Consider the following 26,792-nt stretch of genomic DNA (forward strand, 5'->3'; position numbering starts at 1 on the left):
GTGGAGATGCCTCGATCCCCAAACCAGACCTGGGCACTGTGGTGTTTTTGGTGGGGAGTGCAGTGGACTCTTAGCAAGGAGCAGAGGCCTGTGTGTCTGCAGCCTCCAGATATTTGCAATTAGGCTGGGAAACATCACTCCCGATCCTGAGACAGCCAGTGTCTCCAAGATGGGAAACTCGGGGGCCAGTGCTTAAAGAGAAGAGTTGCTGTGGGCAGAGCAGGGCATGTGGTGGGATCTAGGACCTGGGCAGTGGATCTAGGGCCCCGCACAGATCCTGGGAGCATTGTAGGAAGGGCCTAACACTTAAGTTCCAAGTGTGGCTGTCAGCTGACTCCAAGGGCTTGAGCAAATTACACAGTTTCTCAGCACCTTGGGTCACCCATGCATATTTGATGTAGCATTCTTTCTGGCCTGTAGGGATTCTGATCAGTTTTAGAAAGGTCTCATAGGGACAGGGCAGGGCCTGTGACATTCATAAGTCACATTCAACGTAGTCATTATTGTGAAGAAGGGCATGTGGGTGGTATGTGTCCAGGGAGGGGGTGAATGCAGGACAAAGGCAGGTCCTTGCAGACTCTGTCTTAAGGCAGGAAAGTCTAATGGTTAAAACCCAGGCTCTATTCAGTATTCCCATAGGCTGGGTGGCTGTCCTAGTTAGGGTTCCTGTTGCTGTGATGAAACACCACGACCAAAAGCAACTTAGAGATAAAGAGTTATTTTTGCTTAGGCTTCCACATCTCTGTTCCATCATTAAAGAAAATCAGGGCAGGAACTAAAGCAGGGCAGGGATCTGAAGGCGAGAGCTGATGCAGAGGCCATGGAGGGTGCTGCTTACTGACTTGCTCCCTATGGCTTGCTCTGTCTGCTTTTTTTATAGAACCCAGGACCACCGGCTGATAGGTCTCCCCACCTACACTTGTCTGGGCCCTCCCCCATCAATCACCAATTAGGAGAATGCCCTACAGGCTTGTCTAAAGCCTATCGTTCGGAGGCATGGAGGCATTTTCTTCATTGAGGCTCCCTCCATTCTGATGACAGCTCATATCAAGTTAACAAAAAACTAGCCAGCACAGTGTACCTAGCTCTGGTCATGACAGAGTCCCAGGAGTCCTCTTGTCACCCTGGAACTCAGTTTGGTGACATTTTTGAGAATGAGCTGCTTGTGAGGTTGTACATTGGTGGCAGCTTTTCCTCCACAGCCTGCTCTTCACTCCTTCACTGTGCCTAAGCCACAGATACCTCTGGCTGCCAGCATGGGAGTGGGGTTAGTTAACTGGGGGATGGGGGAGGGTGGGGGTGTCATCCAGCCTTGAGAGGCCAATATATGCTGGGGATGATGGGTGTACTGGGGGGCGTCCCCTCCAGCCATGTCCAGACACAAGCAGGGGCATAGGCAAAACCCCAGTCCTTGCACGGATACACATGGGTCACGGTGTAGACTCTGCCCTGACCATGAGGGTGCTCACCATTGTCCACTGTGCTCCCCCTTCCCCTGTGACTCATGCTCTTGTTTTTACAGGAGACCATAGCCATGGGGAGAGCCAGATCCCCAGAATCACACAACGCACAAAGCTGGAAGGGGCTGTGACAGCGCCCTCCAGGGCAAGGTGTTCCCACTCTGGCGTCTCCTACCTGCATCATCATTGCTTACAAAGTGTTTGGGAACCGTCTGGGTCTTACCTAATAGCTTTCCCAAGTTGACTTGATTTTCTTTTACAACCCTAGCATTTATTTTAACAGGAAAAAGATAACCATTACTCTAATGGATAGTGTCACCGGCCACCAATACAACATGGTCGTGAAGGCAGGTATTTCTGGGATGAGGTCAGCTCCTTGAAGGCATGCGTCACTAGGGGTTTACTGCTAGATCCCCGCCCCCAAAGCAGGACTGGCACTCAAGTTCTCAGGACTGAGTCACTGAATGAGTGCAGGGGTGAGGGACCTGAGCATTAGTGAAGAGGAGGGAGAGTGGAGGTCACCGGGGCCCCAAAGCCAGCCAGCCACAAGTGGACAGAGTCGGATCACTGGAAGGGATTTGAAAAGCGTAGAACTTCCTCACTGTGTGCTTTGGAGTTCTTCAGTGCCCTATTCAGAATGCTGCCTCTGCACATCAGAGGACCACATGGGCACAAGAGGGACCCAGAGCTCAGGTGGCCGGCCCCTCTCACCCACATTCAGCATGAGGGAAGATCCAGGGGAGCCTCCTTGGTAGAGCTGCCTACATCTCTCTGCCCCCGTAAACTAATCTGACAGACATGTGGGACATGCCAGTCCCTTCTACCACATCCCCGTCTACAGTCTGACCAGCATGATCTCTGGGTCTTCCTGAGTCACCTTCCCCAGCAGGAGATTGAATGGCCATGTGACCTTCTGGCAAGACTGTGATGGCAGCTGAGCTCAGGGCCTGGGGTTCAGGTCTTCACCCGACAGGAGCCTATGGGGGTGGCTGCAGCATAGCATCCTGGTGGGAGGCCTGGCACCGGAAAGCCGACGTCACTCCTGACTCACTCACTCTTCAGGCAGGGCTGGGGGTGGGTGGCCTGTCACTAATCTCCACGGTCACTCTCACCTTTATGACTCTCCTGGCTCAGGTCTCTCTGCCCAGTCACTCACATCTCCTTTCTACCCGGGGCCATCCGCTTGAGGCTGGCCTTGGACTGGGGAGGAAGGGAAAGAGGGTCAGGGTAGAGCCTGGAGCATCTGACAGTGGAAGGGAAACCCATGCTGCAAGCAGACTGAGCAGACAAACCGGAATCCCAAAGGCAGAAGGCCAGTGACGTCTAAGCAGCCATCCAAATAAATGGTTACAGAAAAGAACAACACAGGGAATCATCACTTCTCCCAAATGAGTCCCACACGGGCTTAATTGAAGAAAGAAAAATAAATAAAACCTGAGCCTCAAACTCACTTGTTAGGTCTGTTCTGTAACAGCCAGGCCATGAACAACCTTAAACAGAAACCAACCGTGTGGTCACTTAGTGTCTAGTTGAAGAGGCACTTGGCAGCCTGTGCCAGCAGCCATCCTGACCGGGGCCCCATCTCATGTTATCCCCAGTCCAGAGTCCTGTCTCCTCTTGGCAGGCTCCCAGCGAATGGTTCTGGACAAACAGGGTCCTGAGGAGGTAGCAAGGGGTAGCAGACAACCTACAGATGACTCATTGGTGGCGGCATGGGGGGGTGTCTTTAGTCAGAACAGGAGCTGGGGAGGGATGTGGGCTCTTCTACCCCAGCCTGGACTTTCATCAGGTGTTGAAGGTGGGGGTTTCCCCCTGCTTTGGGACTCCAGCAGAAGATAAAGGCAAGCTCCTCTTTTATGGTTCAGTTTGGCTTCTTTGAGTTCATCTGTGTTTGTCAGAGCTGAAAAGGGTACCATGCCAAGGACAGTGGCTTTGGGGTGTATGTGTGACAGATCCACACTGGCTCATATGCAAAGACTAAGGCACCCAGCAGACTCTGAGGGGCACACTCTCACCCTGCCAGGGGACCCAGCAGCTCAGTTCAGCACTGGAGTCAGGGGCTGGAGTTTCCCACAAAGCTAAGCTGATTTCACTCCTGCTGCAGGGACCTCAGCAAGCAGGGCCTCCCCTCTTCTCCACAGCTGGAAGGCTGTGGCTCCAGGCATGGCAGGTGACTCTGTTCAGCAAGACTAGACATGATGGTCCCCCTCCATGCTCTGTAATTTGTCCCTGGAATCAGCCATTAAGTCATCTGTGAGGCTGATGCCAAGGATAAGAGCCCCCTATCAGCTTCAGGGATCTATGGTCCAGACTCCCTGGCTGGGCTGCCAGTTGTGCTGTATCAGCCTCCAGACAGGCTTGGTGGGAAGGGACCCAGGCTGTGGCACAGCCTCATAGCCCTGGAACCAACTTGCATGACCATGCCACTGAGACACAAGTCCATGATTCCTGGTCCAGGAGTCCTTGTAGCTCACCCTGGCATTCTGTATCCCCCACAAGACCCAAGTTCCCCAAATCAAGAGGAAAGGCATAATATTTTGCTCGAGCACCTATATACCTACCATACCTTATGTTAGGGGTCCACACAGGTTCAAGCCACAGGCCTCCAAGAAGCAAAGGATCTGCAGGGAAGCTGGAAGGGTCTTACTAAAGGCAGAGGATTGGCTCAGGGGAATAAAGATTTGGGAGGCTGGGTTCTGAACACTGTCCCCACCCACTGTGCCTGCTTCAGTTCAGCCACCTACCAACTTTCTTGCCCCCAACAGCAGGAGTGTCCCTGGGGGCCCACGTGCAGCTGGGCTTCACCACATCCGGGGGGGGGGGCAGGCACTCGAGTGGGGGAGCACAGAATGGCTGTGAGTTACCCAGTTTTCCATTCTTACAGTTTGGTGTGGGACCAGGGCCTGTCCCAGAGGGGTTTGCAGCTCCTAAGGGGTCGGAAGGGAACAGGTTCTGTGAATAGACCTTCTTCCCCTGAAATTCCCGCCAGGCCTGGCTATGCCCCGGGAGAGCCCAGCATCGTCAACAGAGTTCCTCTTTAGCCCTGGCCTGTGACATGAGAACTACTTCTTTTTAGGCTCTTGGGGGTTTTCCTGGGCCCCTGGGGAAAGAAACTGCCCCAGTCATATGAGGAAACTCGTCACAGGTCCCTGCGCCCCTTCCCCATTAAAGCCCCTCCCACCCCGCCCCCACCCCCGGGCTTTGGCTTTCCAGGACTCCTCCACCTGGGCCTGGGCCTGGGCCTGGGCCTGACATAGGAGAAGAGGACAATTTCCTGACGGTTGGTGTCTTTCCTAATAGTGTATCATCATTGGTAGCAACAGGTAATTTGTCCATTTTTGCTATCGAAATTCCTAGAATGAAAACCCTGGGAGAAAATGGGAAAAGTGAGGAAGCTGAAGACCGGAGTAACTCAAAGGCTCCGTGCAGCTGAGAGCTGAGTTTCTAAGCACTTAGTGGCTTGAAGCCTGGCAGAGTGGGGAGCACTGGGGCATATACACTGGGGAGACGTGGGTGGGGCCTCTAGACTCCAGGCCGACACTTGTCACGGTCTGGTTCCCAGTTTCTTCCCCCGCGTGTCCCTCCCCCTGATGCCCCGCCCCACCCACCCCCCTGTCGGCTCCGGGAGCCCCGGGGGCGGCCCAGCCAGAATGCCACGTGAAGCCGCGGGGGCGGGCACCGGCGCCTTCCTGCTCTTCCCTTGTATGGTGACCCGAGGGGCCAGCCCTCGAGTATTTAAGCCCGGGCGCGACGAAGAGCCCCCAGAACCGTCAGCTCCCGCCACATAGACACCGCGCCGCCGGAGCCGAGGGAGAGGACCGCGGGAAGCAGGAGGCTTTGCGATGCCGATCGCCATGGGGCTGGAGACGGCGTGCGAGCTAGAGTGCGCGGCGCTGGGCGCGCTGCTGCGGGAGCCGCGGGAGGCCGAGCGCACGCTGCTGCTCGACTGCCGCCCGTTCCTGGCCTTCTGCCGGAGCCACGTGCGCGCCGCGCGACCGGTGCCCTGGAACGCGCTGCTGCGGCGGCGTGCGCGCGGCACCCCCGCCGCTGCCCTCGCCTGTCTGTTGCCCGACCGCACACTCCGGGCGCGCCTGGGCCGCGGGGAGCTGGCCCGCGCCGTGGTGCTGGATGAAAGTAGCGCGTCTGTGGCCGAGCTCCCGCCCGACGGCCCGGCTCACCTGCTGCTAGCCGCACTGCAGCACGAGATGCGCGCGGGACCCACGACCGTGTGCTTCTTGCGAGGTGAGCCCGTGCCCTTCGCCCCTTGTCCCACGTTCCGCGCCCCGCGCCCTTAGCCCCATTGTTCCACGTTCTGTGCCCTGTGCCCGATCTCTTGGCTAATCATACCCTTTCTTTCTTGTCTTTCCCACAGGCGGTTTCGAAAGCTTCCAGAAGTACTGTCCGGATCTGTGCTCTGAAGCTCCTGCCCAGGCCCTGCCTCCTGCTGGGGCCGAAAATAGCAACTCTGACCCGAGGGTTCCGATCTATGACCAGGTGAGTTGATATTCGAATTAGTTGTCTTCATTGTGCATTCTAAAGGAATGCCAGTGGGGAAAGACAGGGTGTGTTCCAATATACATTCCCCGATGTGGAGAGTGTTTGTGTGACCTGCAAATGGTGTGAACGTGTATATCCTCATACAAACTTTAAGGCATATGTGGCACAAAGTGTCTGAACATATGTCCCCTTGTGGCCTCAAGACTTTTAATTCTGTCCTTGGTCAGAAAGCCTAGAGCTTCTCTTGTTTCTAGCCAATCCAGGATGTCTCGATCAAGCCTTTCAGTACAAGGCTGAGTGAGGTCTCACCACCGTTCCCTTCCTCCTCCAGGGTGGTCCTGTGGAAATCTTGCCCTACCTGTACTTGGGCAGCTGCAACCACTCCTCAGATCTTCAGGGCCTGCAGGCCTGCGGCATCACAGCGGTTCTCAATGTCTCTGCCAGCTGCCCCAACCACTTTGAGGGTCTTTTCTGTTACAAGAGCATTCCAGTAGAAGATAACCAGATGGTGGAGATAAGTGCCTGGTTCCAGGAGGCTATCAGCTTCATAGGTAGGGGAGCCTCAGCCCAGGGGTCTATGGGAACTGTAGGGAAGAAGGTACGGGCACCTGATTCCTCTGTCCACCTTCCTGTCTGACTCTCCGCTCCCCATTTCTTTTTCAGACTCGGTGAAGAATAGTGGGGGCCGGGTGCTGGTGCACTGCCAAGCTGGCATCTCTCGCTCAGCCACCATATGCCTGGCATACCTGATTCAGAGCCACCGGGTACGGCTGGACGAGGCCTTTGACTTTGTTAAGCAACGTCGGGGAGTCATCTCCCCCAACTTCAGTTTCATGGGGCAGCTGCTACAGCTGGAGACCCAGGTGCTGTGTCACTGAGGCAAAGCCCAGCCTGGCCCCACCCCCAGCTCTGGCTTTGACTGACTCCTGGGGGAAGCTGCTGTGGTCCAGCTCCTCCCTCCTCACCTTGCCGTCCCACTGGGGTGCTAGGAAATCCAGGATGACAGGAAATCCAGGATGACCACTGCTCTGATATGGTGCTCTTCTGAGGGGGCGTAAGGGCTGGCCCTTATTTGCTCTCCCTCCTTCGACTTGCAGAAATTAATTTAATTAATTTACTATATTAAAGCCCTTGGTCACCCAAGGGCTCAGAAAACAAGCTGTGACAAGCAGAAACCATGTCTAGGGGTGTGCAGCCCTTGACCCAAAGCTTAAGCCTTGTGCTCCCAGGGGAGCCAGGAAGTGACTGTGTGTGTCATGTTACCGACATCTGACTTTTGTGTGTGAGTGTGTGGGCATCTCGCTGTAATTGGTGCTGAAAAGTTATTTGTATTCAACTGACATTTAACGCTCTCTCCCCAACTTCCTCCCGGCCCTGTGGGCCAGGGAGGGGCATTGGAAACAGCACTTTATATTTATATAGAACATTGAGGTCGTGTCAATAAAAACAGTGTTTTGTTTAAAAAAGAGCAGTACCACATTGTCTGGTCTCAAGTCTGTGCCTGCGATGGCTGAATGGTCTGCCTTGGCCTGGGCTGGCCTGGCCTGGGCTCTTTCCCATACAGGTTCTAGCCTGTGGTTGAACTGGGAGGGTTAGGAAGGCTGAGGTCGGCCTCAGCCTCACAGCAGCTCTGTGCATCCCTGATCAAACCCCACATTTACCCAGTGTGTGGTGTGCAGGTATGTGTTGACTGAGGAGGGCATTTAGATCAGAGGGCACTGGCTCCCTGGATGAAGGGTGCAAAACCTACCCCTGGCGCCCATTTTCTCTGCTCTGGGTAAAGCACTCAAGTGCTAGGGTTGTTCTGAGCCTTCCTCAAGAATTGTATCAGTTTTTTTTTTTTTTTAAATGGATTATTTGGAAATCTCACATCAAGCACCCTGATTGTGCTCACCTCCCAGTTTTCCCACATCTGCTCCCTCCCCTCCCCCAGGACGTTCTGCCCCCCAAAAGGAACAGGTAAGTCCATTTTGTTTTGTCCATATATTCACTGGAACATGGTTGAATTCTTAACGGCCCACAGGGAGGAGGGGTCTTTCTCAGCCTTTCTCCATACCAGAAGCCATCAACTGAGGAAGAGCCAGTGAGGGGCGGGGCCAGCTCCCCCACACCCACACCCACAGACTTTAACGTGTTTTCAGGCAGCCTGCTTTAGTGGTAACCACAGGCATCAAGTGGGCTGGCTGTATCAGGGCCACTAACCTATTCATGGCTCACAGCAGCTGCCCCTGGGCAGGTGCTACAACATGGCCTCAGGTGGCTACAAATGCCGCTCACAACAAGATGCTTCCATCTGAGCCCCCCTCCCCACCCACCCCAGGCAGCAAAGCCCAGGGACATCAAGTCATTAGTCAGAGGCACAGACTTGCGGCTCCATCCTGGGGCAGCAACATGGACTATAGATGCCAACATGACTTCCTGGACCTTTAAGGTGGTCTAATCCAGAAAAAAAAAACACCTTTCTTCATCTTGGGCTTCCATGGTTGCCCAGAGCTAGCGGGATTTCAAGGCCAGGCAGAAGGTTTGGGGAGCTGAGTCTGCATCAACATAAGCTCCAGGTTGCCATTCTGCCAACCTTCCTGGGCAATGACAGCATGTCCACCAGCCCCCTCTCATCCGTCACCACCATCAGTCACATCTCCAGTGTCGCCTTTCTCCGTAGCACACACACACTGCTTAGTTTTTCTATGTTCCCCACTATTCATCTCATATCTGTATATTGTAATGGTACCCGCCTGTACCAGGCCATGAGGCAGGCAACCCTACCAGTTTCTATTGGGACCTGTGGACTTGATGCCCAGCTCAGGGGTGGACACCTGCGCCCCAGAGTCATTAACATTTCATCATCTTATACATAGCATGACTGGTTGCAGGTGGCCCCATTACACCTATTCCTTGCCCTTCTGTGTTTCTAACATCTTACCCTCCTAGCAAATGGCCTTTCTTTCTTTCCTTTCCTCCCTCACTTCCTTCCTTTCTTTTTTTAAGACAGCCTTACTATGTGGCCTTAATTTGTCTGGAACTGAATATGTAGACCAATTTGACCTCAAACTCACAAGAGATCCACCTACCTTTGCCTCCCAAGTACTGTGTATGAGATTTTCCACTAATGTGATGATAATAATTTTACTAAGCACATTTAAGTAGTTAGGTCATTGTTTTAAATATATTTTTGAGATGGGCCCTCACTATGTAGCCCAGGCTAATTTCTCTCAGTTCTACGGGATTTCAGGTGTGAACCACCATGACAACTCATGTCCTCCTCCTCCTCCTCCTCCTCCTCCTTCTTTTTTGTTTTTTCGAGACAGGGTTTCTCTGTGTAGCCCTGGCTGTACTGGAACTCACTTTGTAGACCAAGCTGGCCTCGAACTCAGAAATCATCCTGCCTCTGCCTCCCGAGTGCTGGGATTAAAGGGGTGCACCACCATGCCAGGCGTCTTCTTTTTTTAATGGGAAAAAAAATGGAGTGTTTAAGGTACTTGACAAGCTTTGACATATATAAGCACTGTGAAGGAATGAGTCTGCTGGTCGACCTAATTAGCATATCCATCGGATTCATGGAAACCAGTCTAGACTCTGCTCAGGCATCAGCAGCATCTGCTTTTATTATAGCCCCTCCATCTGGCTCTGGCTTCTACTTCTTGAGAGATGCTTGCCCCAGGCTCAGCAGGAATGCCAACAGGCCCTTGTGGAGCTCTGGCTTTCCTTCACTGAACATGGGGTGGACTTGGTGTGTTCCAGGCTGTCCATCCAGGCCGGGTCTCTGGATGGCAGGATGTAAAGGAAGAAAGTCTGGGAGCTTTGTATTTCGAATTAGTGAAATGGGAAGGGGCCCTGGCTGATCATGTCAGTGGGCAGTGGCATTGGGAGGATCACAGTCATATGAGCATCTAAGAGTTCAAAAGTGTCCCCTCTGCAGTGGGAGGCATCTCTGGGTGCTGATGATGCTGGTGTTCAGTGTGAAGTTTCTCAGAGTCTTGCAACTTGTGCCTGTGTAACTGTGTACTTTCCTATATGGCTTCTGAAATAAAAGCTTATAGCTGGGCATAGTGGCACATGCCTTTAATCCCAGCACTCAGGAGGCAGAGACAGGCAGCACGCAGATCTCTCTGAGTTTGAGGCCAGCCTGTTATACATAGTGAGTTCCAGGACAGCCAAAGCTTCTTAATGAGACCCTTTCTCGTATACATAGAGGGTAGAAGGGACGGGGGAGGGGGAGAAGGGGGAGGGGAGAGATTATACAGGTATGGTGACCACATAGGGAGAGGTGCCTTGAGTTTCCCAGCAGATTTTCTGGGTCTGAACCCTCCGGTAGTGGGTGGGACAGGAAAAGGAAAGCCCCCTTTTAGTGACTGGATCTCAATCCAAGTCATGAAATCCATGAGGTTGCAATGCTTCTCTGCCCTCTGGTGGCAGGAGGGGGAATCTCAGGGAAGCTACACTGCTCAAGGGTATCCTGAGGATTTGTTTTGTGTCCCCTGCCCACTTTTTACCCACTTCAGCAAAGATGGATGGGACTATGGTCCAGAAGGCTCAGGCTGGGGACGGGGGTAGAGTCCTCTGGTAAGACTGGGCAGGTCTTCAGGTGATAGTTGTTGGGAGGAACTGCAGGTGGAGGTGGTTGGGAGGCTGCAGGTGTGGGCTGGAGAAGCCCCTATTAAAGGGGGTGGGTGGTAGAGTCCCTGAGTTAAGGAGTCCTTTCCCTGCCGCAGTTCTGTGTGTTGCTTGCTGAGAGGGCAGTGAGGACCCACCACGGGTACCATGGGAAGCCTGTGGCCTTGGATGTTAACTGTGCTCTCCTTGCTAGGTAAGCTGGCTCCAGTCTCTGGGACATTGGGAAGAGGCCAGAGGCTGCAGCTGTGGCTTAAGATAATCTTAACTTAGTTTCACAGCTCCAACATGGCATTGTAGGGTTGTACCTATGAGTGAGCCCCTGGGAACCAAGGAGGAGGCCTCCTGATACTTGTAGGAGTAGAGAGGGCCCACCTAACGGCAGATTGCCAAGTGTCATACCATATACCTACTTGTTTTAAGGTAAGCCAGGTTCTAGCCTGGCTGGGGCAGCAGGCACTCAGGCTAAGCCTGAGTGGAGAGAAATGTTCAAAAGTAGGGTCTGAGGCCAGTCTTGATTCTGGTGCTGCCTCAAGATTTAAAGTCTACTGTGCCTCTTTTCTGTCTCATATTGGCTGCCCTAGCCTTTTTGAGCCAAGTGTTAGTCCCTTAAAGGGATATCCTTCACTGAAGGCGTCTAGGCCTTGTCACCAGGGATGATGAGTGAGATAGCCAGGCAGGCTTCAGGAATGCATCCTGGGTGGCCTCTCCTGGAAGGGGCTGGGTTTTGCTGCCTGCTGTCCCGGCTCACAGTGGAGTCTCTGGAGCATCTATATGTCTGCACTTGTCTTCCAGAGCCAGGTTTGAGCATGGGAGCACCCTCAGCATCCAGATGTTCTGGAGTCTGCAGTACCAGTGTCCCAGAAGGCTTCACTCCTGAGGGAAGCCCAGTATCTCAGGACAAGGATATCCCCGCAATTAACCAAGGTGAGAATATGGGGCCATACTCCAAAAGCCATGCTGAATGTGGACATGGGGAAAAGATTGAGAGGAAATGTCCCCATGCATGCAGGGAAATCAAGTTTCATGAGGAAATGTTTGTCTGTTTTTCTGTATTTTTTTGCTGGTTATTATTTTCTATATGAGATACTGTAAATGTCTTTAAAATGATCTGATAAGAACACTGGTGTTCTCTCAGCTTGGGACTTGAGCAAAATCATCAGTAGATATTTGAGAACATGTCAGTCACTCTGTAAGTAGCGGTGTGTAAGCGTGACCTAGCCAAGTGGGGTGGGTTATTAAGGAACAAAGAAGTCTGTGGCTCAGGGCATCTCTGTCTGGGGATCTCGGACCTGAGGAACACAGGCGCATTGGGCTGAAGTTGGTGTCAATGAAAATGAATTCAGATCTTGGAGTCATCATGGGCTGAAATGTTGGCAGAACAGAGGTAACCTTGCCTTAGTGTAGATGGTGACTACTGCTCCCTTCTTTCTCTGGTTAGAAGCTCAGATGGACCCAGTCCTTGGTCGGTCATATGGCTTCCCTGGCACACTCTCTCAAAGTCACAGAGAAGACTTTCCCATGCTCTGGCTCACGGTAGTTGCTAACAGCTGTCCCTGCCTAGCTGATGTCTTGTTCGTAAACACCACCAGCTGCAGCTGTGAATGACAGCTCTGAGGGATAAGGCCACACAACTGTACCAGATCCCGGAGAGTGGCCTTTTAGATTTCAGGATGCAACCTTGATCAGATAATCCTGAGGTGACCTCTCCTACCTAAGAGGACTCACAAGAGGGTGGGTCTAGTCTGTGCCACCATCCGTGGTCAGAAGTTATGAATGGGATCCGGGAGTGCTCCTGTATTCATTCCTTTCAAGCCTTCTGTGGCTTCCCTCACTGCCTCATGGGTCCCAAGATTTCTCTTCCCAGCAGTCAGCTGCAGGAGGCTCCCTGACAGGAAGATGAGAACCAAAGCAGACTGAGACAAGAAGTATTCACCATCCTCAACTCCCTTCTGTGGTTGTGACTTGTAATTTCAGCTCCTAGCTACCTCAAGGGTTCAGATTATGGATAATAGAAGCTAGGTGGTGGGTGGGAGCAAGGTAAGGCAGGAGAGACCAGGACATGTTCTGGGGAGTGTGGCTTGGGCTGGAGGGAGCCTGGATAGGAGGAGGACCTGCATCCTGAGAGCAGGGGCCTGGAGTGGGAGTTGGCTCACACATGCTGACGGAGTCATGGACTGCATTTAACCAGGAGAAGGATGAGAACAGGCCGAGAACCTCACACACACACATTTGCAGGCTGGGACCCAGCAGGGGCTGCTGTACTTCTCCAAAGCCACACAGCCTTGGTGTTCACAAAAGTTTAGTCTCCAAGTAGAAGATATAGACACTGGCATTGCTGGGTCCATCCCAGCCTGTGTTCTGGAAGTCAAGGCTCACACACATCCCTCCTTCTTCCTTTCCCTCCCAGGGCTCATCTCAGAGGAGACCCCAGAAAGCAGCTTCCTGGTAGAAGGGGACATTATCCGGCCAGTGAGTACACACGTGGGGTGTGAGCATCTTCAAGGCTATGACAGCGCTCAAAACCCTCTTCTGGCTGTCATGAGTGCTTGACAGTTGGGGGGGTCTATCTTTGGTTTGTATGGCTGGTTAGGTACCACTTTCAAGGTCATGAATGTGATAATGGTGACAGCTGAAATGACTACTCAGTCTGCCCAAGAGGGCTTCCTGGAAGAGGAAATTCAAACTCTGACTCCTCTTGTCACCTTGCCCAGGGAGAGTGCTTAGGAAGCACAAGGCTTGAGACATGGTGGCACAGGCCTTTAATCCCAGCACTTGGGAGGCAGAGGCAGGCAGATCTCTGAGTTTCAGGCCTCCTGATCTATATAATGAGTTCCAGGACAGCCAGGGCTACACAGAGAAACCCTATCTTGAAAACCAGAAAAACAAAAACAGAGACATGAGCCCAGATTGACTTGTGTTTGTGTGTGAGACCTGGGTGGCTGTCAAGATCCCCCTTAGGGAAACCAGAATAAGAAGTAACGTGGAGAGACCATCTTGCCTGTGGATGGAGGGCTGAGTCAGAAGGGAGGAGGCTGGTAGGAATGGAAATGACTTATTTCAGAGAGAAGACACACTGTTCAGGAGAGGTAGTGCCATCGTAGGTGGCAGAGGGCTGCTGAATGTGACAGTAGAAGTGGAAAGCAAGACTCTCCTGTGTGTTCAGAGGTGATTGATGGCCCCTGAGGCTGGGCTAGAGTCCACAGGCTGGAGAGCTTAGGTTATCCAGTGGAGAAGTGAACACAGGTGCCTGGCATTTGAAACGCATAGAGCAGAATCAAATGTTGACCGCCAGAGGGACAGGGCCTTCTGATAGCCATGAAGCCTACACTGTAGAGTTCCCGCTAGTGGGAGATCGTAGAGAAGCACTGTGAGGCTGCCACTCCACATAGGACCCTTCCCATTCTTTTTTTTTTTTTTTTTTTTTGAGACAGGATTTCTCTGTATAGCTCTGGCTGTCCTAGAACCTACTCTGTAGACCAGTCTGGCCTCGAACTTGGAAATCCACCTGCTTCTGCCTCCCAAATGCTAGGATAAAAGGTGTGCGCCACCACGCCCCAGTAACCCTTCCCATTCTTGTTAGGGGAAGCTTTGCCATATTCCTGTTCATGGAGGTGCGTGGAAAGGGCAGAGTCCTCCTGAGCCAGGCCTCCTGGGTACCAGCCTTAGGTGCTTTTATCTACTTGATAGAACATGCTGTGACCTCTGTCATCTGAGTTCTCACAGCTGGCCCATCCTCCCCATGCTTCCATCTCCCTTCTAGTGGTTTCCTCACTCCCAAGGCCTCCGTGTCCTGCTGCTCACATCTTTAGAGTCCTGGCAGACTTAGGCATGGCACCCTGGAGAACTAGACAGCTTAGGTGGCCCGTGTCCTCCATTTAACTCTGAGCTGCCCTTTCTCCTCAGAGCCCCTTCCGATTGTTGTCAGTGACCAATAATAAATGGCCCAAGGGCGTTGGTGGCTTTGTGGAGATCCCCTTCCTGCTTTCCAGAAAGTATGGTGAGTGAGAGCAGAGGTAGCCTTCCACCCTCCTTCCCTATACATCAGGACTTCTGCAGCATCTATGCATTGGGCATCTCCTTCTGTAGAACCACACCCCCTCTCTTACACCAATAGTGTTGTGCAGAGCTCCTATCCCCAGGGCATCCTGAGCTGTGGCAGGAAAGGGAGTATTGAAATCCTGGAGGAGCTGATGGAACTCTCATCCTCTCTGAGTCACGTAGTCCCACAGCTAGGGTCTTTTCTGCAGCTCAGGCATCCTCTTCAGCATTGTCCTCTCTGAATACTGTGTTGGGAGGTGAGCTTAATGTCCTGGTCTCAGCCCCCACGTGGACTTCAAAGCTCCTCAAGAGCTATGGGACCTCTGCAGGGGGTCAGCCACGGTGTGTCTTTCCCAGATGAACCCAGCCGCCGGGTCATTATGGAGGCCTTTGCTGAGTTTGAACGTTTCACATGCATCCGGTTTGTTGCCTACCATGGTCAGAGAGACTTTGTTTCCATTCTTCCTATGGCGGGGTAAGTGCTCCTGATGGATGGAAGTGGTATGTGTGCGTGCATGTGCGTGTGCATGTGCATGCTCACTCTCTGTTTATCCCTTAGCGTGCACAAATCTAAGCTTATTTTTGGGCCTGTTTTCTTGGGTTCAACCCCAGCCTACCCAGAATGGTCATCCATGATCTGGACCTTCTGGGCCAAAGGTAAGGGATGGCCATTGGGCACAGGATCTTCCTCTACAAAGCCCTCGCCTCTGGAGGTCTTGTGGTATGAATCTGAGCAAATGTTGGGTCCTGGTTCTGTCACTCGTGTGCCATTTTGAATCTAGATGAGTTCCCTAATTTAACCTCTCTGCCTTCTTTCTGAGACGGGGTAGTGGTGATGCCTATATCCTACCTTCATTGGGGCCTGATGAGGTGTGGACAGAAGCTGTGACTCAGGCTTATGACATAGGTCTATTCATGTAATGACCTGCTTGTGTTGCACATGAGTGTCTGGTGCCACCTTTTGGCAGCTTGGTTAGTGCTGAGGCTTCTCCACAGGCCAAGCAGTCAAGGGACTTGGGAGATGGGACAGAAAGTCTGGGAGTAAGACAGGCAGTCTTGCACTGGTCCATCCCAGCTCCTAGAGCACAAGCAGTGTCTGTCCTGATGTCCAGTGTCTTAGTCAGGGTTTCTATTCTTGCACAAAACATCATGACCAAGAAGCAATTTGGGGGAGAAGAGGGTTTATTCAGCTTACACTTCCACATTGCTGTTCATCACCAAAGGAAGTCAGGACTGGAACTCGAGCAGGTCAGGAAGCAGGAGCTGATGCAGGGGCCATGGAGGGATGTTACTTACTGGCTTCCCCTGGCTCGCTTAGCTTGCTTTCTTATAGTAAACCAAGACTACAAGCCCAGGGATGGCACCACCCACAATGGACCCTCCTGGCTTGATCACCAGTTGAGAAAATGCCTTACAGCTGGATCTCATGGAGACATTTCCTCAAGGGAGGTTCCTTTCTCTGTGATAATTCCAGCCTGTGTCAAGTTCACACACACAACCAGCCCATACACCCAGCCAGCTCACCTCTATGCCAGCTCACTCTCATGGTCTTACAGGTGTTTCTCTGGTGTGGGACGCAGCGGAGGGATGCAGGTGGTGTCCCTGGCACCCACTTGTCTCCGGAAGGGCCGGGGCATTGTCCTACATGAGCTCATGCACGTACTTGGCTTCTGGCATGAGCATTCACGTGCAGATCGGGACCGCTACATCCGAGTCAACTGGAACGAGATCCTCCCAGGTAAGTCAGCTGACTAGGCTGGGCCCAGAGGACCCCCGAGGGACGCAGGCCTCAGGTCAGAGCTGGAGTTGAGTTGGCTCACCTCCCCTTGAAGAGTTCGTTCCCCACACGGTCTGTCTCCTTTTCACAAGGCAAGTGGGATTTGTGCCCCTCTGGTATTTGAGAGTGGTCCTCTGTGGCTGTTGCTCTGGGCCTCCATAGCTGTACTCAAAAAAAAAAAAAAAAAGGACATCAATTATTATCTTTGTGTCTCACCTCCCTCTGCCATTGTCAGTCATCTGAATGTGAGGTTGGCAGTGTCCTTTGACTCTTGGCCCACTGACTCAGCTGTCCCCCACACTGCAGATGCTATTGGGGCAGGTGATATGTGTCAGTTGGGAACACTGAGCCAAGACAGAAATTCAGAGGGCAGCTCAGATGCATGGGTCAGGGAAGGGGCAGTGCTGAAAGGCTGAGGTGCACAAGATGGACTTCAGTGGACAGATGGCTCAGAGAATACCCTGGAAGCGGCAGAGCAAAGGCTGACAGAAGGAGGAGCCCTAATGCCAAAGAGGAGCATGCGTTCTGGGCACAGTACAGGGATCAGAGTGCAGTGTAAGCCTATATAGGTGGGGCTCAGGGCTCAGCGGTGAGAACTGCCTTGGGCAAGAGGGGCGCTTGTGAAGGGACAGAATCCACAGTGTCTGGGGGTGCAGAGGCCTCCCGCCAGTGGGGAAACTGCCCCATCAGTGGTGCTGCTTCTGATGCTCTGGGGTTGGCCAGATGAAAAGTGTGAAACTTACCCCAGAGACCATGCTTTGAGGTAACTAGGTAGACCATGACAAAAGGACAGGATTGGTTGGGTAGGGCTGGGGGTGACTATGACCTTTCCAAGTGCTCCTTGGGTGCTTGTAAGCACTCATCCGATGACAGGCTGTGAGAAACTAGATTTGAAAAATACGGTGCAGATAATCCTGATCATGACAGAGCAGAAGGCAATGACCGACCAACCACCAAAACTGCTCTCACGTGGGACAAAATCCTTTTAGTTTTGGGGTTTGAAGGAATTGCAGGGATTTTTCAAAAGAGAGGAAAGGAAGAGAAAACTATGTAGTCCCAGCACTCCAGAGGCTGAGGAAGTGGATCCCGAGTGTGAAGTCTAGGATACATAGACTCTGTCTTTAAATAATCGTAAGGCACTATTTTTAAATCAATAGTCTCTGGCTAAGGGTAGATTCAGGGGATGTGTCGAGGTTGTCAATACTTATATCCATAAAATGAAAGAGAACAAATAGACATGCCCATTTAAAAGGGGGAATTAATTAAGGTAAAAGCATAAATTAGAGTTGAGCAGCTCTTGAGGTTAGTGTTTTCTAACAATCAGATTGGCTCAAAACCACGACCCACCTAGGGCTAAGGACAAAGCAAAGAGGCATGGCACTTGTCTGGTTTGTAACTGGGTTTCCAGCCTAGTGCCAACAAAAACGCTCAGCTATCATAATGAGGAAAATATGAAAAGTGAGATCTGTTGGCATAAACTGACGTGCATAAACTCTGCGGAGGCATAAACTTAATCACAGTAATTCTGTAAGGATTGAGAGGTAGAAATTCGGAGAATCAGGTGGTGTAGGAGACTCACAACTATCTTTAATATTGGTGTATATTATCTTTAATATATGTGTGTTATATTTCCACAGCACTGGGGCTTGCACTTGGGGCATTGTGCACACTAGATACTTGGTTATCTTGTTTTCTTGAGACAAGGTCTCACTGTGTAGCAGTAGATGTCCTGGAACTTACTCTGCAGAATAGGCTGGCTTTGAACTCACAGAAATCCTCCTGCCTCTGTCTTCCAAGTGCTGAGATTAAAGGTGTGTATAGCACTATGCCCAGCTAGATAACTTTGTTTTTTGTTTTTTTGTTTTTATTCGAGACAGGGTTTCTCTGTGTAGCCCTGGCTGTCCTGGAACTCACTCTGTAGACCAGGCTGGCCTTGAACTCAGAAATCTGNGCCTGCCTCTGCCTCCCAAGTGCTGGGATTAAAGGTGTATGCCACCATGCCCAGCTCAATAACTTGGTTTTTGAGTTAAGGGATTATATTGCCTATCCAAAAATTACATTTAATAATAAAGGGTCTTTGAAAAGAAAAAAATTGGTATTCTGTGGGACTCCGATTAAAGAGGCTGCTGCTGACTTTGGGGAAGAGTAGTGTGGACCCAGCCTGCTGAGTCTGGGGGGCAGGGAGGGCTGGGCAACAAAGATGTAAGGACCAGCAGCCCTGAGGAGGTAGCAGCCTTCCATTCCTCACTGGCCTGGAGGGGAAAGAGTGCATTCAGGGCAGCCAGGGTGACTGGACTGCTGGGATGCAGATCTGCAGCTTTGTGCTCTAAGATGGGAGGATGAAGATGGTCTGGGCATCAGGGGGTCAGGCACCAGAATCCTGGATGGAGAGGACAGCACATCTTAGGAGCTAGCTCAAGGAGTAGAGTAGACAGGGTACCAGTGTCTAAGGCACAGCATCCACGGCCACAGCTTTGTGGATGCTGCAGGTTTGCAAAGTTTAGTGTCATGAAAAGTGAGCTGTGAAGGAGGAAGAGCTGGAGCGAGCTCGTGGGAGGTTATGGTTGTGTGCATGGCCACGAGGCACCCCTGGTACGAGGCACCCCTGGCACAGGGATTACTTCCAGGGTCAAGTAGAGTAGGGTAGCAAAGGTATATAGAAAACGAGGTTAACTAAAAAAGAAGGTTCAGTCAGGGGAACCAGACTCTTCCACTCATAGGCTGTGAATTTTCAGAAGTCTCCCCACTTCCCTTTCCTTGCCTGGTCTTCCCTACCTGTCTATTTGTTATATATCTACAAAGGTGTGTGTGTCTGTGCTTTAAGGCTTTGAAATCAACTTCATCAAGTCACGGAGTACCAATATGTTAGTTCCCTATGACTACTCATCTGTGATGCATTATGGGAGGTGAGGACACCCCCTTCCCCCATACCCCCCCTTTCCCATGCCTTTCTCCTCCTGCCCCTCTTCCTTGCCCTCTCAGCCCCTTCCTCCTCCTCCTTGACTCTCCCTCCCCTTTGCCCCCTATCCCCTTGCCTCCCATTCCCCATACCCTTGCACTACTCTCCTAGCCAGCCCCTCTACTGCGATCTAACACAGGTCCCACCTCTGGGTTCCAGGTTTGCCTTCAGCTGGCGTGGGCAGCCCACCATCATACCACTCTGGACCTCCAGTGTTCACATTGGCCAGCGATGGAACCTGAGTACCTCAGATATCACCCGGGTCTGCAGGCTGTATAACTGCAGCCGGAGTGTCCCGGACTCCCACGGGAGAGGTAAGTGACTTAACCTAGGGAATGGTACTGAAGTTCGAGGGTAAAGATGTAAGGGATGATGAGGGATGGCAAGGAGAGGTGGGTTGGGTCACTAATGACTCATCACAATTGAATTTGGAAATATATTTGAAAAGGCTTAATACCCACTAAAGACTAAAACCTCTTAGCAAAGAGAAATAACCCAGATAATACACATCTATCAAAACTTAGAGTAGAAATAATTTTAATGACAAAATATGAAATCTTATGGCCAAGAGAAGTTTTCCCACTATTATCCATTTATTCAGTGTTGAAATGGAGGTCTTAGCTGTAAAAGTACCTTTTATCCGCCTGATGTAATTGTCATCTCCAAAGCTTACTGCCTCAGTCTGCTAACCTAGTCCCTATTCCTGGAAGCTTCTAGCCTCAGAACAATCTAAACAGGGCCTAGAATGTTTTCAGCTTCTTAGACTTACTGCTGAATAAGCTTGCACTTTCTAATTCTTTCTGAACTGCTGCAGACTGGTTCAACTCAGCTGTTCCAAGCCGACTGATTCATTCTGGCTCCCCTCTCAGCCTCTGACTGAATTGCTCTGTTTGGCCTCATACTAACCTTCACAATCTGTTCTAATCTTTAGGCTCCTTCTCATTCTCTGACTTGTTCAGAGAACAACCAATCTGTTCAACTGTCTCTGTAGAACACTCTCCCAGTTAAACTGCCTCCTGCCTCCCCCAACTCTCTCCCTCTCTGTGTGTGCGTTGCTCTCTTCTAAGTGGCTTCCCTTTCTTCTCTCTTCTCATCAGAGTTGGGCACATCCTATTCTTTCAGATCTTTCTCTGATTTGTCAGTCTGTCTGCTACTCAGACATCACTTTCAAACATGGGTGCTTCCTTCTTAGGACATGTCTGTGTTCCAGCCATAGGAATTAAAGGTGTGTGCTAAGGGTGAGGCACACCACAACTAGAAGTAGACTTTTTTTCCAGTAAATAACACAATCTCAGGGTTCACAGTGTGATCTAACATCCTGTGACACTTGGCTGTTGCCATTGTAAAGCAAGAAAAGACACAAAGTTTTTGGTATTTAGAAAGGAAGCAAAAATTTGCCCAGTGGCAGTCGTGCATGCCTTTAGTCCCAGCACTTGGGAGGCAGAGGCAGGTGGATTTCTGAGTTCAAGGCCAGCCTGGTCTACAGAGTGAGTTCCAGGACAGCCAGGGCTACACAGAGAAACCCTGTTTCAAAAACCAACAAAAACCAAAGGAAGCAATGGACACTAATCATAGATTATGATACTGAAACAGGCAAAAATCAATGAACAAATTAAGACTGGGATAATGTTAAAATATCAGTATACTTGACTGATAATAAGAATTATATTTCTGTAAACCTTCAAAAATAACTTTAAAATGAGAGCACAAAGAACAAGAGATAGAAGCTACCCAAAAACTCTCCAGGGGGAAATACTTATTTTAAAAGTTGCCAAGCATCTGTGATCCTAGTCCTTGGAAGTGAAGGGGAGGGCCAGTCACAAGTTTGAGGCCTACCTGGCCTGCTTGTATCAGAAACACTTAAAGAAGTGTTCGTCCTAGCTATAGATAGGAAGACAGTGTTTAAAGTCTTAACATTTCCCAGTCTGATCTATAGATCCAATGAATTTACACTCAGGGGCCTGGAAAGATAGCTCAGTGGTTAAGGGCAAGCATGACTGAATTTGGTTTCCGGCACCCATGTTGGGCAGCTCACTACTACCTGTGACCCCAGGGTCTCCAGCAGGCCTGCATATACCCCTCCATATATTTAAAACCAAAATAAATCTTTAGAAATTCACACTAAAAATCATAATGAATTTGATAATACTGGCAGAGCAACTTAAGCAAGATGAAAGACAACAGCCAAGACTTTCCTGATGTAAAGCAGTGGCAGGGCCTGGTATGGCAATGCAGACCTGTGATCCAAGGCATAGGTCTAGCCTAGGTCTAACTCATGGCTAACCTAGGCTATATTAATTCAAGGTTAGCCAAGGTTACAAGGCAGTGATTCTGCCTTCAAAACCAGCAACAACAAAAAAGGGGCTGTAGAAAGACTTCCCTAGCCAGTTATGAGTTTATAAGACGTCCTTAAGTGTATGTAAAGTACACAAATGTATAAAAACCTGTCTGCATTCCGAATACATGGCTTTAAGTGCAGAGGATGGCTGTAGACACACATAAGTGCCTGTGGGAACAGAGAGGAAAGTTCTGAAATGGACTCTACTCAATAGAAAACTAGCAAGCACAGTGGTGCACAGCTCTAATCCAATCCAGCACTGGAGAGGCAGACGCAGGTGGCTCTCTGTAAGCTGGAGACAAAAGTCTGGTCTACATAGTGAGTTCCAGGATAGCCAGAGCTATGTAATGAAACCCTGTCTCAAAAAAAAAAAAAATCAAATGTGAGAACTCTGGGGGCGGGGGCTTGATTATGAAAAGGTGACTTAGTGGTTCTCAGCCTGTGGGTTTCAACCCCTTTGGGGCTCCAACAACCCTTCTACAGGAATTGCATATCAGATATTTACATTTTAATTTGTAACAGTAGCAAGATTAGTTACAAAGTGGCAGTGAAAATAATTTATGGTTGGAGGTTGGTTTAATACATGAGGAACTGTATTAAAGGGCACAGCAGCATTAGGAAGGCTGAGAGCCACTGCTCTGCCTGGTTCTGAGATGGTACCTAGGCACCTACTGTCACACGTTATTACATTCCATACTGCATAAAAGACTTGTATGTGCGTGGAGAAACTGTAAAAAGTTTAGCAAGAAACTAGCAAGATGTCTCTAATATTGGGATGAGGAAGAATTTCTTCACAAATAACCCTAACAACTAGAAAGATTAATAAATCCAACAGTAACCATAATAAGCGTTGTTAAGAGACACCACAAAGGCTGGAGAGATGGCTAAGCCATTAAGAGCACCAGCTGCTCTTCCAGAGGTCCTGGGTTCAATTCCCAGTAACTACATAGTGACTCACAACCATCTGTAATGAGATCTGGTGTGTCTGAAAACAGCGACAGTGTACTCATATGAATAAAGACATCACAAGTAAATCTAAAATATGAGTTATAAAGTAGAGCTGTTTCTGAACATAACTAGTAGTATTATGAAAGGGCTGTAAACAGAAAGTCAAAGTACAGATAGAAAAATGCATGAGGTGGTTAATAAGCAACTCGGAAGAAATCAAATGAGAAGCAATCGCACCACCACTCACTCTCCCTAAATTAGCAGAAGTCTACTATCTCAGTGATATCAAATACCCACAAAGGGTACAGGGCAAAGGATGATTGTACCCCACCAATGGGACCCTAAATGGCTGCAACCCTTCTGGAAGACCGTGTGACACCCAGTGAAGCTGCTGTGTGTGCCTGTGACCCAGATTTTATTTCTAGGTCATCTACACCTGAGTCCCACCCCCTTTCCCTAGCAGTCCTAGATAATCAGTAATCTACCTTCTGCCTCTATGGATTTGCCTTGTCTAGACATTTCATATAAATGCAGCCACGTGCGTTTTGTGTCTGGCTCACTGCCCTCCACAGAACCTTTGCTATTCATCTGTTGTTGAACCTGTGAGCACGTCATTCCCTTTCTGCTGAATGACACTCAACTTCTTCACCACTTGATGGACATTTGAGTTATTTCTGGTTTGGGACCATTATGAATATACTATGTCGGTATCTGTCCCAGCCATAACGTTTCTGGGCCCCATGGTGATTCTGTACTCGGCTGTCTTCCAAAGCAGTTGATCCACTTAAAACTCCATTACCTATGTAGGGTGATGCTGACTTTTCTGCATAATTGCTGAGGTTTGTAGTCCATGCTTTTGATTATGAGTATCCCCAGTGGATATAGAAGTATCTACTACCACTCTGGTTTGCATTTCTCTAACGGCTAGCCGCCTCTAGCCTCTTTATGAGATGGCAGGTCCCCTCTCTACCTTTTTGGTTTTAGACAAATGTCCTCACAGATTCTTTGCCTCATTCTCAGTTGGATTGGGTTTTCCTTGCTGAGTTATAAGAGTTTAAAAATATATTAATTGTATCTCTTTGTTCCTTACATCATTTGGAAACATTTCTTGACATTCTGTGCACTTGAGTTTTGCTTCCTAGATAGTTCTTTGAACAGAAACCCGCTTTCCCTTTGATTCTGAGACAGGGTCTCACTATGTAGTGGTGGCTGCCCTGGAACTCAAAATATAGACGAAACTAGCCTCTAACCTGGAGATCAGCCCACCTTTTTCAGTGCTGAAATTAGAGGCATGTGCCACCACACCTGGCTTAAGTATCATTTTTAATGTCACCTTCCCTGATACATATGTATACTTGTAGTTAATCAAATATTACAAACATTTTGTTAAAACTAGAGAATGAGATGTGAGACACTGTAGGTCAGCCTGGAGCTCTGACGATCACAGAGAGCAGAGAACTGGAATTGGGAGGAACTGGTCCAAGGGGGGGCTGCCACCATGGGGACAGACTGGCGTGTTTGGGTGTTGAAATGATGACACAGTGGAGAAGGGGGCAGGTCCTGGAGGAGAAAGGAGGGCCAGTTAGAAAGGTGGGAGCGAGGGTCAGACATGGACGTAATAGGAAGGAAGACCTCAGGAGTGGACCTGGGTCCATGTGTTGATCTGAAGACCGCCTATGGCCCCTGCTCCACACACTGAGGGGAAGCTGCTAACATAGTAGTGGGGGGGCATGGCCTACAAAGTACCTGAACCTGGTAGAGAGGGCAGGACATGGGATGGTGCTGGGGACTTGAGGAGTGGCAGGGAATTGGGACAGAAGGTGGTTGCGGGTGTGGTCCCTGTGGAGGGATGATGGCAGCTTAGGTGGACAGCAAAACCAGTAGAGGGTAGAGATGTCACTGCTTGATGACAAATGGCTAGAAATGGAGGCTTTGACTCCTGTGGTTTCTGGTGCTGATATAGTTCAGAGAGGGGGCATGGCTGTGAGACCAGCAGAATTGGGCAGGAGGAGGGTCACTGGTTAAAGGAGACAGCATTGATGGGTTACCGGACACTGATGATGGAGGTGTGTGGGCAGAAATGATGAGACCATGAGGCAGCAGTGGGGTCGTACAAAGTTATACCAGTCAAGTCTAGGTGTGGCAGCAAAGAGAAAGCAAAGAGGTCCCCCCCTCCTGGTAGTGAACAGACCAGAGAGCGCTTAGGAAATTCCGATGTCCTCCCTTGGCTTGAACAGAAATGGTTCCAGAAGATGTTCAAGATGTGTAGGTGGGAGGTGTGTGCTGGGCCTGAAGACAGATGTGGTAGGAGAAGCTATATGGTCAGTTAGGCTAACAGAAGCCCTGCTGGGGTGTTGGTAGGAAGGCCGGCAGGATCTTTTCGTGGTGACCCGAGGGGCCAAATGAGGAAAAAATAATGCACCTCGGTTGTCCTGGCTGCTCCAATTTGTCTTCGAGACCTGGTCTCTCTGTGTAACCTAGGCTGACCACAAACTTGCAATTCTCCAGCTTCAACCTCTCCAGTACTGAGATACAGGCACAGATCGTCACACCCAACAGTTATACTGCCATGCAGTAGAAATGTAATAGTTTGTGCCTTAGCACAGACCTTGTGGGCTGCCGGAGACCTCTGCGAGTTTGGCTCCATAGCCCCTTAAGTAAAGCGAAAGGCCACGCAATAGCTTTCTTTTGCAGTTCTAAGACCTAACGTCTGCTCTCTTCCTGCTCTAGGGTTTGAGGCCCAGAGTGATGGAAAAAGCCTCACTCCTGCCTCTATATCACATCTACAAAGACTTCTCGAGGCACTGTCAGAAGAATCTGGAAGCTCTGCCCCTAGTGGCTCCAGGACTGGAGGTCAGGGTATTGCCGGGCTTGGTGACAGCCAGCAAAGATGGGAGCATCCTCCTCAGAGCACATTCAGTGTGGGAGCCTTGGCAAAACCACCTCAGATGATAGCCGCTGCCTCAAAATCGGGGCCCGGAGCAGGTGCAGACAGCATGTCTCTAGAGCAGTTCCAGCTAACCCAGGCCCCCACTGTACCTCCTGCTCTATTTCCAGAAGCCAGAGACAAGCCAGCACCTATCCAAGATGCCTTTGAAAGGCTAGCTCCGCTTCCAGGAGGCTGTGCACCTGGAAGTAACATTAGAGAGGTGCCCAGAGGCTGAGCCTTTAGACTTCTGTCCCCAAGTGGAGAGGGTGTATTCTATTTAGAACAGCTAGGTCAATCTAGTCTTTGGCCCCTCTGGGCATCATCCCTGTCTTCTAACCCCTGCACTGGCTACTCTTGGAGGCCTGGGTCACTTCCTTGGTCTCTTTTCCCACAACACCCCCACCCTGCAGAGTTCCTAGGGGTAGAGAGGCTCTAGGGGCTTTTCTTGGCTTGAGCCTTAGCCCTGGAAGATGCATGGCATGGAGACAGGATCCTGGGAGTGGCCATCAAGAGCAAGGTTCCAGCCTTGGTTGCCTCTGGAAGTTCTTCAACTGAGGACTAGCTCCCGGCATGGACTCGAGTGCTGCCTTGGGCATGGACCTCAGTGGGAAGCCCTGTGGCTGGAACCTGAATATCCAGCTCTCCAGGATGCCTGGCTCTAAAGATGTTCTGAAGCCCTGGGATTAAGTCCTGTTCTCCAGGAGGCAGAGAGCACACTTTGTTCTCCTGCTAAGCTGGACTAGCAAGAGATGGCTCCTTATCAGCTCTGCATGGTGGAGGCCTTGGCAAGACCACCAGTCCCTGGGCAGCAGCCTTGAGTCTTCGTGCCCGTCAGATCACTGTTTTGTCCACAAGGTGCTCAACTAGAAGCCCCTGAGAGCAAATGTCACACTACTTGTCCTTCAGCTATGCCACACCCCTTGATCTATGAGGTTTCTTCTAAGAACAAAGCATGTAGGTGGTAGGGTCTGAGCCAGGAGCCCTCAATTCTCCAGGAGCCTGTTGGGAGGCCAGGGGAGCCCTGCTTGGGATAGAAGGGGAACCAGAACCAGCGAGGAAGGGTACTTCATGTGGGAAAAGGCAGAAATAAAGTTGGGTGTTTGCTTCATGTAATATGCTGTGCTGCCTGTATTTAAGTGCCCATGAGGGCTCCCAGGGAGTCACACCCTCTTCTCTACAAGGCCAGGCTTCTGGACCCATGGAGACTTGTTCAAAGTGGCAGAGTAGGAAGC

At 50.6% G+C, this 26,792-nt stretch overlaps 2 protein-coding genes across 4 annotated transcripts; both read left to right on the forward strand.

Moving 5' to 3' along the window:
* Positions 1-5,223: 5,223 nt before the first annotated feature.
* On the forward strand, positions 5,224-7,431 carry Dusp2 (dual specificity phosphatase 2). The gene is made up of 4 exons (XM_021156681.1): positions 5,224-5,702; positions 5,833-5,954; positions 6,289-6,508; positions 6,621-7,431. The coding sequence occupies exons 1-4, from the start codon at positions 5,303-5,305 to the stop codon at positions 6,833-6,835; spliced, it is 957 nt and encodes a 318-aa protein (XP_021012340.1). The 5' UTR covers positions 5,224-5,302; the 3' UTR covers positions 6,836-7,431.
* A 234-nt stretch (positions 7,432-7,665) lies between these two features.
* Positions 7,666-26,670, forward strand: Astl (astacin like metalloendopeptidase). 3 transcript variants are annotated; one of them, XM_021156181.1, is made up of 9 exons: positions 7,666-7,916; positions 11,370-11,495; positions 12,979-13,040; positions 14,475-14,568; positions 14,967-15,084; positions 16,166-16,347; positions 19,211-19,292; positions 19,505-19,659; positions 25,362-26,670. In XM_021156181.1, exons 2-9 carry the CDS (start codon positions 11,378-11,380, stop codon positions 25,793-25,795), a joined length of 1,245 nt encoding a protein of 414 aa, XP_021011840.1. In that variant the 5' UTR covers positions 7,666-7,916; positions 11,370-11,377; the 3' UTR covers positions 25,796-26,670. The 3 variants fall into 3 exon arrangements, with proteins under 3 accessions (XP_021011840.1, XP_021011839.1, XP_021011841.1); XM_021156180.1 differs by lacking the exon at positions 7,666-7,916 and adding an exon at positions 10,649-10,764; XM_021156182.1 differs by lacking the exons at positions 7,666-7,916; positions 14,475-14,568 and adding an exon at positions 10,718-10,764 and having other exon boundaries at positions 14,939-15,084; positions 25,362-25,795.
* The last annotated feature ends 122 nt before the right edge of the window (positions 26,671-26,792 follow it).

Source organism: Mus caroli, chromosome 2 (assembly GCF_900094665.2).
Source record: "Mus caroli chromosome 2, CAROLI_EIJ_v1.1, whole genome shotgun sequence".
Lineage (NCBI taxonomy): Eukaryota > Metazoa > Chordata > Mammalia > Rodentia > Muridae > Mus > Mus caroli.